General features: G+C 39.7%; 1 protein-coding gene across 18 annotated transcripts in view; it reads right to left on the reverse strand.

Annotated features, from left to right (window-relative positions):
• The window catches only part of TNRC6A (trinucleotide repeat containing adaptor 6A), a 173,912-nt gene that overhangs the window by 40,289 nt on the left and 115,789 nt on the right, over positions 1–17,834 (reverse strand). For all 18 annotated transcript variants that reach the window (XM_034783079.1, XM_034783078.1, XM_034783085.1 and 15 more), the window contains 2 exons: positions 11,381–11,471; positions 6,177–6,198 (listed from right to left, as the gene is read on the reverse strand). In XM_034783079.1, coding sequence (XP_034638970.1) covers positions 6,177–6,198; positions 11,381–11,471 — 113 coding nt within the window. The remainder of the gene's footprint in view (positions 1–6,176; positions 6,199–11,380; positions 11,472–17,834) is intronic.

Below are 17,834 nucleotides of genomic sequence, written 5' to 3' on the forward strand. Positions count from 1 at the left end.
GAGCAGAACGGCAACAAAGCAACATTCATTCCTAACTTTCCTTATTTAAGCCCCTTTAAAGCACAGTAAGTGCATCTTAACTAACTTAATTGAACTAATTCCTGGTTACTCATTCATTTGTTAACTATAAAATGATAGAGCATATTAGTAAATGAGATCCCTTTTAGTAAAATAAACCCCAAATAGCTACAGTATGAACACTACTTTTTCTAAGCAAATAAAACATTACATACAGATTACACAAGAAATATATTTACTTGGTAGATAAAAGCAGTAACCGAGTTATTCATTCTTTGTGTAAAGATTGACAAATTCAATAAAATGCAACCAATGTTCAGGTAAAACATTTTTAGTTTGAACCAGGTTCTCTCTACTGTCTACAGTCAAATATGCTTTAAGATGCAACTTAAAGTTTCAGTTATTTTCAACTTAATTAAATGTATTATTCACATCTTCAGGCCCAATACAACCATTTTTCTTAACTAAGTGTCGGGGGGGGGGGGAGTGGGGAAATCACACAATTTGTTAATTCTATCCAATTGTATTTTATAATCAGCAACTTTTCAGAAGATTAAACCAGCTCTGTTGCTAATATCTCACTTTAGCTAACCTTTTATTGTTCCAATATTATAAATTCCAATACCCCTTAAATCCCAGAAAAGTGTTATAATCTACTTCTCTAGTTTAACACTGTTAAAAACAGTGATAAAATATTGTTTAGCACATCAGTATTTTGTTCTGCATCACCCTAAAGTCTAAAGGCAACTTTGTTAATGGACTTGCAGTGTATTACTCCTAATTTTCTTGACAAGCAGCAGCAAGATTACAAAGGAATATAAGGAGAGAGATTTTCATAAACAACAAACCTGCTGAAAACCCACAAAGCAGTGGAAGCTGAAGTTACAGTCTGCACGACCGTGACAGAAACAACAGTTTACAGATAGATTCCAAAGAAAGACGCTTCCAACTTGTGTTGCTTTCCCACTCTGCAGATTTCATTAGAAAATGGAGGAGAAGCATGGTGTCATTTTACTGCTACAAGAGTACTGCTTGCCAACTCCTCCTGGAGTAGGGGCCCAGTGACAAACTCCCCCCTCCAATAAAAAAAAAAATGGCAGCTGTGTGAACAACTTTAATGCAGATGGAGAACAGTTTCACTCAAACAAAATCAGCTTACATAGATCAAATCAACGGCTAAAGCACACAAAGAGCAGCACCAAACTGTCATTGAAGTGTTCTTTTCTTATTACTGCTTAAGCTGACCTCTTAAAAATGTACGGTAATACACTTTCCTTGCATGTCATGCCCCAAAGAGTTGTCAGTTCTGGAATGCTGAAGGGCAAACAGAGGAAGTCTGGCTTTCAAGCTGACACACGTAAGATGTAATGCTAGAATTTTCGTTGTGGAAAAATGGCCGCAGCTGTAAGCTCAGCTAGCTGATCTGGAAAATATCTAACTGTTTGCCAATTCATTAACCCCTGCAGAGCCGCAGAAAGGTAAATTATAAGGCAGTTATATGGGGAATTTTAAACAGCAAGTCTTCATAGCTCGGTTCATTTTTTTTCTTTTTTTACTTATAAGCTTCGAAAGCTAATATAACAGTTTTCCATTAAGGTAACAGTTATACAAGTGGAAAACAAAACTTCTGTGAGCATAGACAGTTTTGTTTCACAGAGAACAGATGAACGAGAAGTTTCAAAGGTAGGAAATATGAGTAAAGGAATTCAATTCCATATCCAGTTATTTTTAAAGGCACTTTCTATTTCAGTGGTGATCCAGAGTTTATCCTATTCTGCAACAAAAGCAGTAGTTTTATGCCTAGTCTTTCCACAAAACAGGGAAATTTAGAGAAAAAGTTGAAAAAAATCTGAATTGATGATCTACCTTTTGTTATTTTGCAAAGCACTAGAAGACTCAACAGCACGAGTGACAGCCTTAACCCTACTGCACAGTTTGTAAAACTATTTCACTAAAATATTACCTACGTATCTTGAAATACAGTATGTAAAGGGAATGTTTCACATTACAAAGCACTGTCCTGCACACACATACATTTGTATTTACAGTGACAGCATCTTGTTTGCTGAAGAGTCTCGGAAGCTGGTATTTTGTGGCAAAATGCAAGCTCAATACTCCTATTGTATAACGTTTGGTTTAGCATGTAGTGTACGATGCCATTTTCTTTGCATAGCTGAAGTGGGGTTTGAGAGATTTCTTTTGAATGGGATATTCATGATGAATAGGGAGGTTTGTTTACTTTGAATAGTATTACAAGTTAAATGCAATAAAAGCTATTATACCAGGCTACCGTGTAAGTTAGAGTAGAACACCACCACAATGTTTGACAGTTCAATAGCACATTTAATTGGTAAAGATCTCAAAGCACTTTCCAAACTTTACATTTAATTTATATTATAGTACCTACAGGGTCCCAATCAAAATCAGGGACCCTCTGTGCAAGGTTCTGTACATAGTGCTCTCCTCTGAGGAACGTAGGAATTATTGAATTGCTGAATACATTTAAACTTAAAAAGCTGGTAAAAATGTTTAACTGAAAAACCAACTATATACAAAATACAACCTTCTTATGTCAATACTAATGCATCAAACAGCTATAGCTGAAATATCTACACTACTGTTATCTTAACTGTTTCAATATTTTCATTTGAACAGGGGTATAATCAAAATTTGCTAGTAATGTCAAACTACTTTATCCCATTCCAAGAAAAGGGTTTTATGACACTGGGGTTCTGGAACTATTAAGATGAAAACAGTGCAAGAAGCGATCCTAGACATAAATGCATTTTAGACTCAACTGAGAGGTGTGTGTGTGTGTGGGGGGGGAGTTTATTACAATTTTAATGTAATTTTCTGCAATGAAGAACTTTATAGGATTACTAAGTAATTCATAATACTCTTGTATTCTATCTTCAGCTCATCCACATAATATTTTAAGAAATTAACATGATGGAAACTCGGAAACTAGTAAAATATCCATTAATTTTCATCTTGAATGCAAGCACACAAAACTATGATGAAACATGCATACCCAATTCACTAACACAGATGACAAATTTTGACATGTGAAATTATGGTTTGAAACAGCTTCACTATTGAATCCCATAACATCTATACTTATTAAAAGCGACTGCCAGCATGTTTGACAGATCTTAAAATTCCCCCTAACTTTTATAGTAAAATATAGTTAAGGAAATAAAGTAACATATTAAAGTTAGAGTTGGGTATTTACATTTCAGCTAACAAAAGCTGAAAATCTAAAAAGGACAAAAACGTCCGCATCTTTATTCCCTCAACTGTGGGCATCACTATCACTTCTCAAGATGATGTGAGACACATGTCAATTGTGACTTTATAAAATGGTACTGTCCATTCTAAAGCAAACCATTTACCATTTTTCTATTTTGTCCCTCAGTCTTTCCTAGTTTAATTTATTACTGTAGAATTTTAAAAGTGACACTATTCACAATTCTCATCAATATCTTCATTAATGATTTAGATAATGGCATGGAAAGTACACTTATAAAGTTTGCAGATGATACCAAGCTGGGAGGGGTTGCAAGTGCTTTGGAGGATAGCATTAAAATTCAAAATGATATGGACAAACTGGAGAAATGGTCTGAAGAAAATAGAATGAAATTCAATAAAGACAAATGCAAAAGTACTCCACTTAGGAAGGAACAAATCAGTTGCACACATAGAAAATAGGAAATGACTAGGAAGGAGTACTGCAGAAAGGGATCTGGGGGGGTCATTGTGGATCACAAGCTAAGTATGAGTGGACAGTGTAACACTGTTGCAAAAAACAAACCAAAGAATTATTCTGGGATGTATTAGCAGGAGTGTTGTAAGCAAGTCATGAGAAGTAATTCTTCCACTCTATTCCATGCTGATTAGGCCTCAACTGGACTTGTGTCCAGTTCTGGGCACCACAATTCAGGAAAGATGTAGACGAACTGGAGAAAGTCCAGAGAAGAGCAACAAAAATGATAAAAGGTCTAGAAAACATGACCTATGAGGGAAGATTGAAAAAATTGGGTTTGTTTAGTCTGTAGAAGAGAAGCCTGAGAGGGGACATGATAACCATTTTCAAGTACATAAAAGGTTGTTACAAGGAGGAGGGAGAAAAAATGTTCTTAACCACAGAGGATAGGACAAGAAGAAATGGGCTTAAATTGCAGTAAGGACGGTTTACGTTGGACATTAGGAAAAACTTCCTAACTGTCAGGGTGGTTAAGCACTGGAATAAGTTGCCTAGGGAGGTTGTGGAATCTCCATCATTGTCTAACCTGCTCTTAAAAATCTCCAAACACCAGTCAGGAATGGTCTAGATCAGTGGTTCCGCTGCTTGTGCAGGGAAAGCCCCTGGCGGGCCGGGCCAGTTTATTTACCTGCCGCGTTCGCAGGTTCGGCCGATCGTGGCTCCCAGTGGCCGCAGTTCACTGCTGGAAGCGGTGGCCAATACGTCCCTCGGCCCGCGCCGCTTCCAGCGGCTCCCATTGGCCTGGAGCAGCGAACCGCAGCCATTGCGAGCCGCGATCGGCCGAACCTGCGGACACAGCAGGTAAACAAACCTGCCCAGCCAGCCAGGGGCTTTCACTGTACAAGCGGCGGAACAAGTTTGGGAACCGCTGGTCTAGATAATACTTAGTCCTGCCATGAGTGCAGGGGATTGGACTAGACGACCTCTCAAAGTCCCCTCCAGTCCTATGATTCCATGATTCTATGTCTGCCATCTTCATTAAGTGTTCAGTCCTGAACCCAGTGAAGTCAATGGCAAAACTCCCACCGCCTAACAAGTTCAGGATCAAGCCTTAAGAGACAGATTCTGTAGGCAATGGCATTGGATGCACAAGATGGCTGCAGATCTAGGATTTAAGGAAGTTAGTCTCCTAATGTAGGTTCATAACTCCAATTAACGGAAAGACCAGTGCATTAAAACCCCCATCACGCACAACGTAGAAGCTCTTTTTGCCTCAAAGCAGCGAAACTATTTTGTAAACCTAAAGATACTTTTATTCTTTTGATTTCTGTCACCAGTTTTCATATATTTCTAATAGATCATTAAAAACACACTTCCTTCCCACACAATCCCTTAATGTATTAGGAGCCTATTATGCTACAGAATGTAGCTTTTCTGTGCAAGTTGTCAACTCAATGAATCCACTGCAAGTTGAGGAAACTAGATATAAACTCATCTTAAAAGTATCAGGTAATCACAGCTGCATACACTAGGCAGCAAGATGAGAACGCACCTTTCTATGGAGAATTCACCACCTGATCATGAGCCACTATGACTAGCGAACACATTTCATTGTTAAAAAATGACTAGAAATTTGTCTCAAGGCTTAATATTTAACGAAACAGTGTTTCTAAAGATAAAGAATTTAGCAAATGTTAGCCCCCTGCACAAATATACAACTATTATAAAATTCTCAACGAACACTTCCCTTTTCGTTCTAATTCAGGTAGTTATGCCTACACAAAGTAGATACAGATTTCCTTTATCTTAAAGATATAGCAAGTACTTGAAAGGAATCAAAATATACAATACAAATATTCCAATTAATCACAATACTCCCAATTTGTTTTTGAGCTAAATTAGAGCTCGTAGACATGGGAATCCCAGCCCTTTACACCAAGATGAAACTGCTGGATGTGTCATTTCATTTCAGAGATAGATGGGCAATTACTGTGCCTATCACTCTGATGTCCAATTGCACTAACAGCACGTTCGGAAGAACTGCATCAAATAGATTAACTACATCCCATGACCTACAATACGGCTGGATTGGTAGGAGGATGCAATTTTTTTTTTTCATTTTTTTTTAATTAAAGGAGAAGAGGAAGAGAAAATGAAGGAGAGGAAGCTAAAGCAGAACACTGCTTGTGTGCATAGTGCTGTATGAATAATTAAGAAAAGGTGAATAAGAGTGAAGGAATATTCCAACCAAACTATTAACAATTTTCCATTATCTTTTTTTTTTTTTTTTTTTTTTTTTTTTTGAACGGCTAGATATACCATTGGCACTCTGTTTTCCCAGACCCCATCTTTTCAGGCTGAGTCAAAATGTTTCAGACCCTCCCTTTTAATTCAAACACAAATTCAAATATCTACTCAAACACCACAACATATAAATAGCTTTAAAGTAACTTACCTTTGATTTTTTGTTCAATGGCCTACAACAAAAAAGAAACAGTGTTAATAATTCGTACAGATTGTTCTTTTCTGATATTTTGCCTGCATCTGTATAGTCTCACACTAGATCCCTGCCTGCTTTTCTTTTAACGTGTTTTGGTATATCTAAAGTGGACAGTTTAAGGTCACTTCCCCTCTTCTACCAGCCCTCACTTTATGGCTGCAAAGCTGTTTAAAAACATTATACTAACAGAAGGCCAAATGGATCACACATTCATTTCTAATCCAACCCAGTTTAGACTGGGTTCCTTTAAAAATGGGTTAAAATTATCAGTATTTATTTGCCTGGCAAAAGTCATAGGAGGTAGAACAATTTTTAATTTAGCTTATGAAAACTGAACAGCTCAAACTATCCCCAATCATTATAAACAGAAAAACTCAGAAAAGAGAGAGAGCGAGAGAGAGAGCGCGCGCGCAGAACAAATCTAAAATCTTCACTTTTCGAGAGCCTGCAGAAGTCTGACAAGCTACCTTTAGAGTTACCTGTGCGAAAGGGCCAAGATAAAAGGTCTGCATTGATAAACTATATCACGAGATAACAAAATGTTCCTCTCTCTTGCTGCTGTATTGAAGTGCCCCCTATTTGTGTAGGTCTAGTTACACAAGAGAAGACGGTACATACGGTGCTCTAAAAAGCATGAAGTAAATTATGGTTCCCCCCTTCCACCCCAAGCTCTGACATACAAGTAAGAGACAATTACTGTAACATAGAGAGCAAAATATTTTCAAAGCAGAAGTGAGATTTAACTTCACAGTATCCCTTTCATGTGTGTTCATAAAATGTTAGTGTTATAATAAATGTTCTGCAGCATACAATATTCATTAAAATTAATCATGACTTAGTAATATGAGACCTTACCACAGTGCTCTGCAATGAAATCCTGAGAAGTGGTCAAGATTGACAGATTTGATAATTATTGTATTTAAATATTAGCACAGTAACAAACAGTGAGGGCTGATTATACTGAAAAGTTATTAATGCCCTTTACTATCATGTCCACCCATCTGTTAAAGAAATCAGCAGTTCACAGTATTAGCAAATTCTGTACTTCATATTAATTTTTTTTTCGCCAAGAACTGATAAAAGCAAGGAAATGTACACAGATTTTTATACTGTCCAATTTCCAGGCACAATAGAAAATCCATTCTCTTGTTTCCTTGTACTGCAAAGTATTTGGTATGTAGTCTGGAAAACTACATTTGCTTGGGAATTTTTGAATACCACTCAAGGGTGGCCAATATGTGCAAATTCTTTTTTAAAGAGAAGAAAAGCCATTACTGGTATGTTCTATTGTATCAGTTACTGGAACTGAAAAAAAGTGTCAATAGTTCAATGGCTTCTTATGCTGAATGCAACAAAACTTTTACTGGATTCAGTTTAGAATCCTCTTCCTCATCTCTACACTCTAAGCTCCTAAAATACTAAAAGGAGTTGCAGCCCTTTTTCCTCACTCAAAAAAGGCAGTTAGAATAACAGAGACCTTTATAGTGTATGTCATAGCTTTTGACCTAGCTTACACTTATCAAGGCTATCAAATCTGGAAGAGAAATTTGTTTTGCTGGCTAGGGAAGTTTTTATAGTAATTTTGAACTGCTGAGTTTTGTATGTGCAATTATTGTTCTGTGCCTAGAGCTCAGCATGCTTGTATGGATACAAATCGGTAAGTGTAATAAAATAGTAGAGCTCCCATAAGAGCTGCTCCATGGCAGTGTGAAACAGACTCTTCTCCCCTTCTGAAGCCAAGTAACATCCTCGCTGTAACTCTTCCTCTTCTTTCCTTTTCCTACTCCTTTCCTCTGAATCCATTAAAAAAAAAAAAACTGCCCCCCCTCCGACACAATACAATTTATGTATCAAATGTGTCTCTTTTCTCCCCTCCACCACATTCCTTTTCTTGTGTATTACCACCTCATGCCCTACCCTTTGTCTGTACACGTCTTTAGATTGCAAGCTCCTCCGGGTATACGGATTGTCTTTTTCCTATTTTTGTACAGCTATCAACAGTGGGATCTGAAGCCTGACTGGAGATTTTAGGCACTACCATGATACATTTTTACTACTACACCTCTACCTCGATATAATGCTGTCCTCGGGAGCCAAAAAATCTTACTGTGTTATAGGTGAAACCGCGTTATATCGAATTTGCTTTGATCCGCCGGAGTGCGTAGCCCTGCCCCCCCGGAGCACTGCTTTACTGCGTTATATCAGAATTCATGTTATACCGGGTCGCGTTATATCAGGGTAGAGGTGTACTAAGTGGGGAAGTGCTCTCTCCCACCTCACCTAAGTTAGGGCAGTCATCACAGCCACCAGTGCTCAGTCACTGAAATCAGGGAAAAAGACTTCCTTGAATACATCCCCAAACCCTGTCCCTCCCACCAAAACTTCTACCTGAATGGAGACATCACAAAATTGTCCCATTAACAGGGAGACTATAACAAGAACTACTCCACGCTGAACAAACAGCCCATTATACATGTCAGAAAACTTGCTGTTACTCAATATTAAAATCTTTCTACATGTCTTCCACTCCATAATGTTATCTCAACCTAGCCTAATCCTCCAACCCAAAAACACCTCACTTGAAGACCTGAGGACTTCATACAGATGTTACCCTTTATTATACCCAGGCAAAAACAGACTGACTGGACAATAGTGTATTTGGACGGTACTGTTCTGTAAAAACACTCCCATTTCCAGCTGGATCTACAAATCTTAGGAGATCAAATAGGCCTGAGGCTGGAGTTTATCACTGCCACAGCTCTGCTGAATGAGCTTCAAGTTGATCTTTAAGTGACAATTCCGGCAGTGGCTCAGGAATAGGAAAATAGAGGAGGCAAATTTTTGCATCTCTATAGGTAATGTGCTGCACTCAACTGTCCACAATGATCAGGTGCAAAGGCTACCAACTGACCTTAGGGTGACCAGATATCCCAATTTTATAGGGACAGTCCCGATCTTTTTCTTATATAGGCTCCTATTACCCCTCACCCCCGTCCTGATTTTTCACATTTGCTGTTTGGTCACCCTAACAGACCTCTAAATAAGCCCTATTTAGAAGACTTAAAAAGCCAAACCTTTTTTTTAAGTTAGCTAACACATTTTAATTAAGTAGTGTTTAAAACATGTCGGCACTTAGGACAGACAAGGTTTTACCTTTTTTTTTAAAAAAAATGCTAGGTCAGGGAGCCTAAAGTAGACCATAACCAGCCAACATATTTTTAAAGGTGTCAAACCTTGTCTGTACAGGGTGTACTGACATGTTTTTAGACACCACTTAATTGAAATGCGTTTGCTTAACTTGTTTTTAAAAACTGCTTTTTCCTAGTCTAGAGAGCCTGAGCTTCTCCAGGGCCGCAAGCAAGCTGGTTACATTCTACTGCTCTCCCTACAGAGAAACTACTTACATTTCTGAAGCATCAAGCCTAAACACTTAGCATTCTGTTGCTTCTACAGTGAAAGCAGGGGAAATCTTTTGGTTTCTTAAGGACAATCAGCATGGTCACATGTAGAAAGGAATTAGTTTACACAGAATTTCAGTAAAGTTCAGTTACAAAGCTGTGTATGCCCAGTATTTCTTTAAAACACTTAAATTATTTCTGGTGCATAGTTTGTCACTGAATGAGTCAAGCTTTCTGCTGGAGACCAAAAAAACCCAACCAAGCACATTTTGGGGCAAGGATTCCAGCAATTGTAACGGGCAGATCTACAGTAGAAGCGTTACATCAGCGCAGCTGTACCGATGTAGTTGCACTGCTGTAGCGCGGCTGGTGAAGATGTGCTATGCTGATGGAGGAGCGCTCTGTCGGCATAGTTACTCCTCTTCCACGAGAGGCGGAAGCTATGCCAGCGGGAGAGTGTCTCCAGTCGACATAGCGCTGGTGTGGACAGCTCTTAGCTCACTGTAGCTTGCGTCGTGTGTGTGTGTGTCCCAAGTTAGATTGACTTAAGCAGTAATGTAGACCTGATCTTATATTAATATGCTGTATTTAACGTTGACATCTATGAAGCACCATCTCTCACAGAAAAAAAGTGAAGCCAAAAATCCCATGAGCAAAGAATCTCCTTTCCAATTAAGGGCATTGCTGGAAGATGTTGAACCCTAACAGAAAATGATTTATGCATTTGTACTTGAGCACTAGTGATGGAGTTGTGCACTACTGAAGCAAGTCCTTACACAGTTTGTTGTTGCTGCTATAAAGATTACAGAGGGTCTCATTCTGGGTTATAAGCAAATACCTCATCTTTTCTTAAAAAAAAACAACATTCCAGGAAAAGATGACCGGGGGCGGGGCAGGAATAACAGAATTAGGTCTGTACTTAGTTTTTGTAAATGAGATAAACCCCTTTATTTTGACAAGAGGTCTGGGTTGCAGAAATGACTAGCCATCTTTCTGCATATGAACTGAACATTTAACATTGCTAAGGAGGATCAAGAAAAAAATTGAGAACTAGGCTTATTTTAGATGTCTCCCTACAGGAATTGAAAGTCTGAAATGGAGATATGTTCTTAGCCAGATTTATGGGCTCCTCTCAACCAGGGCATCTACAATGTTAAATACTAATGACTGACGGATACTGTTTTAACATTACCCAAAAAGTAATTTTGTATTTTTTCTTTAAAAATGTCTCGGGAATAATTCTTAGTATTCACTCAATGCTCTTATATCTTCAAAGCACTTTACCATAACTAGTCTTAAACCCCACTCCCTGCTGCCAATGTTTTAATTTTATCCATCTTTGATAAAGCATGTGTGATGAAGAGTTACACTCATCACAGAAGGCTAATCAGATGTATTAAAATAAGGCTAACAGCTAAAAACAACTATTTTAAAAAACATTTTATACTATGTCAGTCTTCACATTGTGTATGCATGGGCTTGCATCCAGAAACATCCCTATCAACTGAAGATCTGTGAGCTAAATGGATATCTAAACAAGATTTTTAGCTTTGAAAAAACTATGCCTGCAGGATCAGTAAAGATGTTCAGTAAGACAGTTACTTGATGATTGCCTTGTGCTTTGGAAGTGCTATAATGAGATTAAAAAAAAAAAAAAAAACAGGCTTATCTTTAACAGCTATATTACAATAAGCAAAATTAGTCTGAGAAAAAAACAAAAGCCAAATCCTATTTTTTTTTAAACTTAAATGATCCACATACCTTTTTTTGAGCAGCTTCCTTCTTTTTCTTGTCTTCTTTTCTCTTTTTCCTTTCTTCCATCAACTGTTCTTCCTCTTCTTGCACTAAATCCCTGAACCACACAGTTTGTAATTAACTCTCCCAAAATGCATTCAGTAGACATTTCTATTCCTTCATTTATACTCTTTTTATAAATGATCTTAAAGAGATATGGGAATTTTATCCCTAATTTGTTGGCTGCATGAAATTTCTAAAGGGATCAGTTAGTCTAAATCAAGATAATATATACTGTCACTCTACATCACAAGTGGTAAACTGTTTTATTATGGTGTGTATTTTAATAGGCCTGTTTTCAATAGGCAACATCCAGGAGCAGAGATCCTTCCTCTACACCCCTGAAATTAAGCCACCACCACCAAAAACCAGGTGCAGTACCATTCTATACATGGTACCTTCTTTCTACCAAAGGACATAATTAAGGCTTATTCTCTTTAAGTTTACTTTAATTCACAAATCAGTTAGTTCTAAAGGGTTGGCATGATTCCAATACTATTTAATCTTTGCTTTCTGCTGTGAATTAGCTCTGAAACTGAACTTTTACATGACAAATGTGCCCCATCTTCTTTCAGACATAACCAGCTTCCGCAGACAAAATGTTAAAATAGCAGCATAGTTTAATAGAGTTGGAGCCAGGAAATTCTTACATAAATTTCAATTCATCCTCACATACTTTATGCAACACAATGTTCACCACCAATGCAGCTGTGCAGCCATATGATGTATTCTAGTCTCACTTTCTAGGGAGCTTTAAAAGCACTCCATTCTTGCACTTAGAATGGAATTGAGTCCTTTGAACAAGAACGGGAACATATGAATAGAAAAGAAAGCTGAAATTGAAGAGCAGTGAAGATGCGAGTACTCCTATGGACTATGCAGCAAGAAATGGTAAGATACTAACAAAGACAAGCAGTAAGGTTTAAAGTAAACTGCAGGCTAAAGGAAGTTTATTAAGGTAATAAGAACGCAAGAGTGGACATATTGGTTAGCTTGGTGGTCCATCTAGCCCTGTATCTTGTCTCTGACAGCGGCCAGTGCCAGATGCTTCAGAGGGAATAAACAGAACATGGACATTTTAAGTGATCCATCCCCTGATGTTCAGTCCCAGCTTCTGGTAGTTGGAGATTTAGGGACACCTGGAGCATGGGATTGTCTCCCTGACATAACCACCATGGATGGACCTATTCTCCGTGAACTTATTTAATTCTTTTTTGAATCCTTTATGTTTTTCACCTTAACATCCCCTGACAATACGTTCCACAGGCTGACTGTGGTTGTGTGAGGAAGTACTTCCTTATGTTTGTTTTAAACCTGCTGCCTATTAATTTAATTGGGTGACGCCTGGTTCTTGTGTTATGAGAAGAAGTAAATAACAGTTCCCTATTCACTTTCTCCACACCAGTCATGATTTTATAGACCCCCATCTTATCCTCTCAGTCATCTCTTTTTCTAGCTGAACAGTTCCAAGTCTTTTTAATCTAATCTATTCTTGCACGTTTAAGTTTTTGAAATGCGCTCAAGAAGGGGGAGCGCCAACATGGCCGATGGCATGGAGAAGGAAAGAGCAGGCAGGAGAAAGGCCCAGTAGTCCCCCTAGGAAAAGGAGAGGAAGGTGCGGCAGGACATTATGAATCTTCTCAGGCAACAAACCTAAACACTGCACATCCTGGTTGACCTACAGGCCCAAAAATTCCAGACTCCCCAACCTTTGCATTTCTTAAACTCTGTTAGCAGCTCCCTATCTGGCCCCCACCCCACCCCCCTGGCCACAACATACCTACCACATAGGACGCATCATAAACCCTCTCACTTCACACCAGAGGACAGCAAATAAAAACAGCTTCACATGCACTGATCAATGAGAACCACAGTCGGTGTTTGTGTAGTCACAATGACCTACATTTGTGCCCAGAAAATGTACAGAAATGTTTGCTGTGTTTCCAATTTTAAAGTTCTGTTAGAAGTTTGTATTGCATTGCCTGTTTTTGGTACATGGGTTTTGTGCACTGTTTTTGTTTCTCAATAAATTTCTATTTTTGAAGAATAAAAATCTTTATTAGTTCACAACAAATACTGCAGAATTCATAGCAGGACTCAAAGCACACAATGCCTGTAAACGTACAGCACCACAGAGTGCATAGATTCAGAAAAACAATACATTTACAACTGACAGCAAGCACTACACCATTCCTAGCAGCACCCAAAGCTTTAGGCCCAGATAACAGTCCATTACAGAATGGTGAGCCACAGGACTGTTCAAGTGTTCTTTCAAAAGCCTCCTTCAACCACACAGCTCCCTGTTGAGCTCTTCTAATGGCCTTTGTGTCTGGCTGTTCAAAGTCAGCAGACACTGCTTCACCTCCTCCCTGGCAGCAGTTTTCCCCTTTGCCTCACAGACAGGGCCGGCTCCAGGCACCAGCTTCTCAAGCAGGTGCTTGGGGCGGCCGCTCCGGAGAGGGGCGGCACGTCCAGGTATTCGGCGGCAATTCGGCGGACGGTCCCTCACTTCGCCTGGGAGTGAAGGACCTCCCGCCGAATTGCCGCCACAGATCGCGGCTTTTTGTTTTGGCTGCTTGGGGCGGCCAAAACCCTGGAGCCGGCTCTGCTCACAGATACTATGCAGGACACCACAGGCAGCTATAACCATACATTTCTCACTGAGATTCAGTCAAGTGAGTAACCACCACCAGCATCCCTTCGATCTACCAAAAGCACATTCAACTGTCATTCTGCACATGTGGAGCCAGACGTTTAACCTCTTTTTGGTGCTGTCAAGGTGGCCAGTGTACCGCTTCATAAGCCAGTGGAACCAGGGGTAAACTCGGTCCCTCCAGAATCACCATTTGCATTTCAATATTCAGTCAGAAAAAAAATGTTGCAGCTTTCTGAAAAGTCCTGTATTCTTAAGATGCAGGTGGCACATACCTTCCCTGACCAGCCCACACCAATACTGGGGAAGAGTCCCCAGAGATTCACCAGTGTTTTCATAACCACAGATGAGAAGCCCTTTCTGCTGATGTACTTAATGACAAGGTGGGCTAGCGCCAAAAAAGAATGTGCAAACCATCTATTGCCCCATTGCAGTTCAGGAACCCCATTGTTGCAAACACAAGTGCTATGTCCTGCACACTGTCCAGAATCAAAGTCCTGCATAGCAGGAGCTGATTAATGAACCTACACACATGCATAACAGCCCCACTGTGGATTTTCCAATTCCAAAATGATTTCACACTGACAGTAGCAATCTGGCATCTCAAGCTTACACAACATGATAGCCACTCACTTCCCCACTGTCAACACAGCTCTCATTGTGGTGCTGTTACACTAGAGGGCTGGGATGAGCTTGGCACACAGATCCAGGAATGAGGCCTTTCAACCCAAAAGTTCTACAGCCATTGCTTGACATCTCAAACCTGCATTACGATGTGATTCCACTAGTCAGTGCTTGTTTTTCGCTCCAAGAAGCGGTGCTCTACCATCTGCAGCTGCTGTGTGAATGTCGGCAACAACCTTGAATGGCCTCCCACCAAACTGTCCTCAAAGAAATCATCATGTCCCCCTGTTGTTGTGGTACTTCCTATGGGTCAATCATGCATCCTGTATTTGTAACATTCATGAGAATAGCACGGAGCTCTGAGGGCTCCATGCTTCTGTCAAGAAAAGGGACAGGGAAAAAAGTGTTCCACCGGTTTATGGGATTTAAAAAGAAGGCATGGAAAATTATGGGATATGGATAGCATCACGGGATGGAGAAAGTTACATGCTGGGAACCTGATACCTAGCTCCCAGAGATCCATGGGTGAGTCACTGTAAGAAGGTCTCAAAAGGCACTGAAGTTTGTAGTGTAGACATAGCTGAAGTGGCTGGTATGAAGAGGGATTGCAGAAGGACAAGACTGCCAGATAGGCAGAAGAGAAAGTGAATATAAGTGAAGGGTGCAGCAAGTCCAGGATAGTCTGGAGTGTTCTTGAGCATATGAGTTAGATAGCCCTGGCGACAGGAATCTGCTTGTCTTGAGCAGTAGCACTGTAATCACGATGGCTCACATTAAACACACACACACACACACACACACACACACACAAAGAGAACTTTGAAAAGCACCAGATAAACCTAACAATAAAAAGGAAACAGCGGCAGCTATCATCCAAGGACACACCTGCAGGTAAGGAACATGTTCACTTGCTGCAAGAGAGATTTAGTGGGGGGCTTTATTGAAACAAACTATTTCAAAATTCAGTAGTCCAATACAAAAACTATTTTATATTAGGGAAGCTTAGAAAGCCCACTCACAAGACACTCCACTGCCACTTCAATGTCTGAATATGCTTCCACTTGCTTGCGTTCTCATCCCAGTTAACACTTCCTAGATTGGCAGGCCAGGAAAGATTACAAGTAAGTTTGAAAGTTTTCTTCTGGTCATCTTTCAGAGGCAGCGTCGTCTAAGACCAACACACACAATTGAAAGTTTGTTCCCTTGCCTTGGGCAAGACATTCACCCTCTGCCTTAATTTCCTCTGGGGTGTTGCAAGTAAGTTAATGTTTGTATAGTACTTTGAATGGGGCTTGAAAAAACCACTAGCCTACTTACTACTGGTAAGTAGGCAGTTTCCCAGAGTGGGAAAATGTACCTAAATCCATTAATTTCTGCAGAATTTAAGCTTTCTAAAATGAGGTCCTTAATCCTGAATCTGTAGGCAAACTGCTCCACTTTCTTTGCCCCTCCTAAAATTGTCGAGCAGCAGCAGTTAAATTGACAAGAGGTGGCCAGGGTTGCTATACAGAACTCCGTGGGCAGTAAAACCAATTACAACTCATGTTAGTTCCACTCTCCTACTGCTTTGAAAAACAGAACGGCCACACTGGGTCAGACCAAAAGTCCATCTAGCCCAGTACCCTCTCTTCTAACAGTGGCCAGTGCCAGGTGCTTCAGAGGGAATGAACAGAACAGGGATCAAGTGATCCATCCCTTGTCGCCCATTCCCAGCTCCTGGCAAACAGAGGCTAGGGACACCATCCCTGCCCATCCTGACTAACAGCCATTGAGGGACCTATCCTCCATGAATTTATCTAGTTCTTTTTAAACCCTGTTATAGTCTTGGCCTTCACAACATCCTATGGCAAAGAGCTCCACAGGCTGACGGTGTGTTGTGTGAAGAAATGCTTCCTTTGTTTTAAACCTGCTGCCTATTAATTTCATTTGCTGACCTCTAGTTCTTGTTATGAGTAAATATTTTCCTTATTTACTTTCTACACACCAGTCATGATTTTATAGACCTCTATCATATCCCCCTGTAGTCGTCTCTTTTTCCAAGTGGAAAAGTCCTAGTCTTGTTAATCTCTCCTCTTATGGAAGCTGCTCCATATGCATGATCATTTTTGTTGCCCTTTTCTGAACCTTTTCCATGAGCAGCAGCTGATGCACTGGAGCTGTACATGGCTATTGGCTCTTCCCCATCTTTTAGATCATCTTCTTGCTAGTGTCTCTACAAACTTTTCAAGTCCAACCTTTAAATGTGTAAAGCTCTGTGTAGGTACTAACCATGCTATTCATCTAGGATGGAAAAGCAGACTGGAGAGTTAAACAGCTATTTTAATTCTTAATTGTTTTTTGGGGGGTGGAGAGCATGAAGGGCTAAGGGGGGGGGAAGTACTTTTATTGCAAGTTTACTGATTAGCTAATGCTACTTTGCAAAAAATTCATCCCATTTCTCTCATTTGTAAACTCAAAATTCAGCTTCACTCACCACGTAAGACATTATGGTCTATTTAAAAGCATTGAGGGGGAAAAACGGCTTGTTAAGGAAGATGTGCACTCTCCCACTTAGATTATTTCAACATTGTGAAGCCAAAGTCTGGTTGGCTGCTATCATTACTAAGTTTTTCTTTGGCAGCAAAGTTACATACAATTAGGCTTGGCAAGCTAGTCAACTGGCCAGCCAAATAAGGTCAATTGACCACCTATTTAGCCATGGTCAAATATTCCCGCAAAAATGCCTCGATGTAGGTGGAAACCTACATTTTTGATTGCATCACGGTGCCAAGTGTTAGCAAGCCTACTTAAATGTCTTGATCACTTACTTTACTACATATTGTCACCTGCTGGGAAAAAGGTGAAGTAATTGAAAGATGAGCATCTTGATTGGCTGGAATTCTCTAGAGCAAACATTGTATGTATGTATGTATGTATGTACCTACATACATACACACCAGGCCATCAATGCACATTGCAGTTTACAAAGCACATTAAAATGATGACAAAGGCACAGATGAAGTCAATAAAGATAATGAAAAGCAAGATGCTTGAAGAGTTGGCCAGCTGCCTACCTAGCGTAAGTGCATTTAAAAATGACTTTTATAGTTGCTATGTGTTTGTTTTATTTCATTTTTCTTTTCTTTCGTAACTGTTCAGTCTTCA

Source organism: Trachemys scripta, chromosome 10, assembly GCF_013100865.1.
Source record: "Trachemys scripta elegans isolate TJP31775 chromosome 10, CAS_Tse_1.0, whole genome shotgun sequence".
NCBI classification, from domain to species: Eukaryota; Metazoa; Chordata; order Testudines; family Emydidae; genus Trachemys; species Trachemys scripta.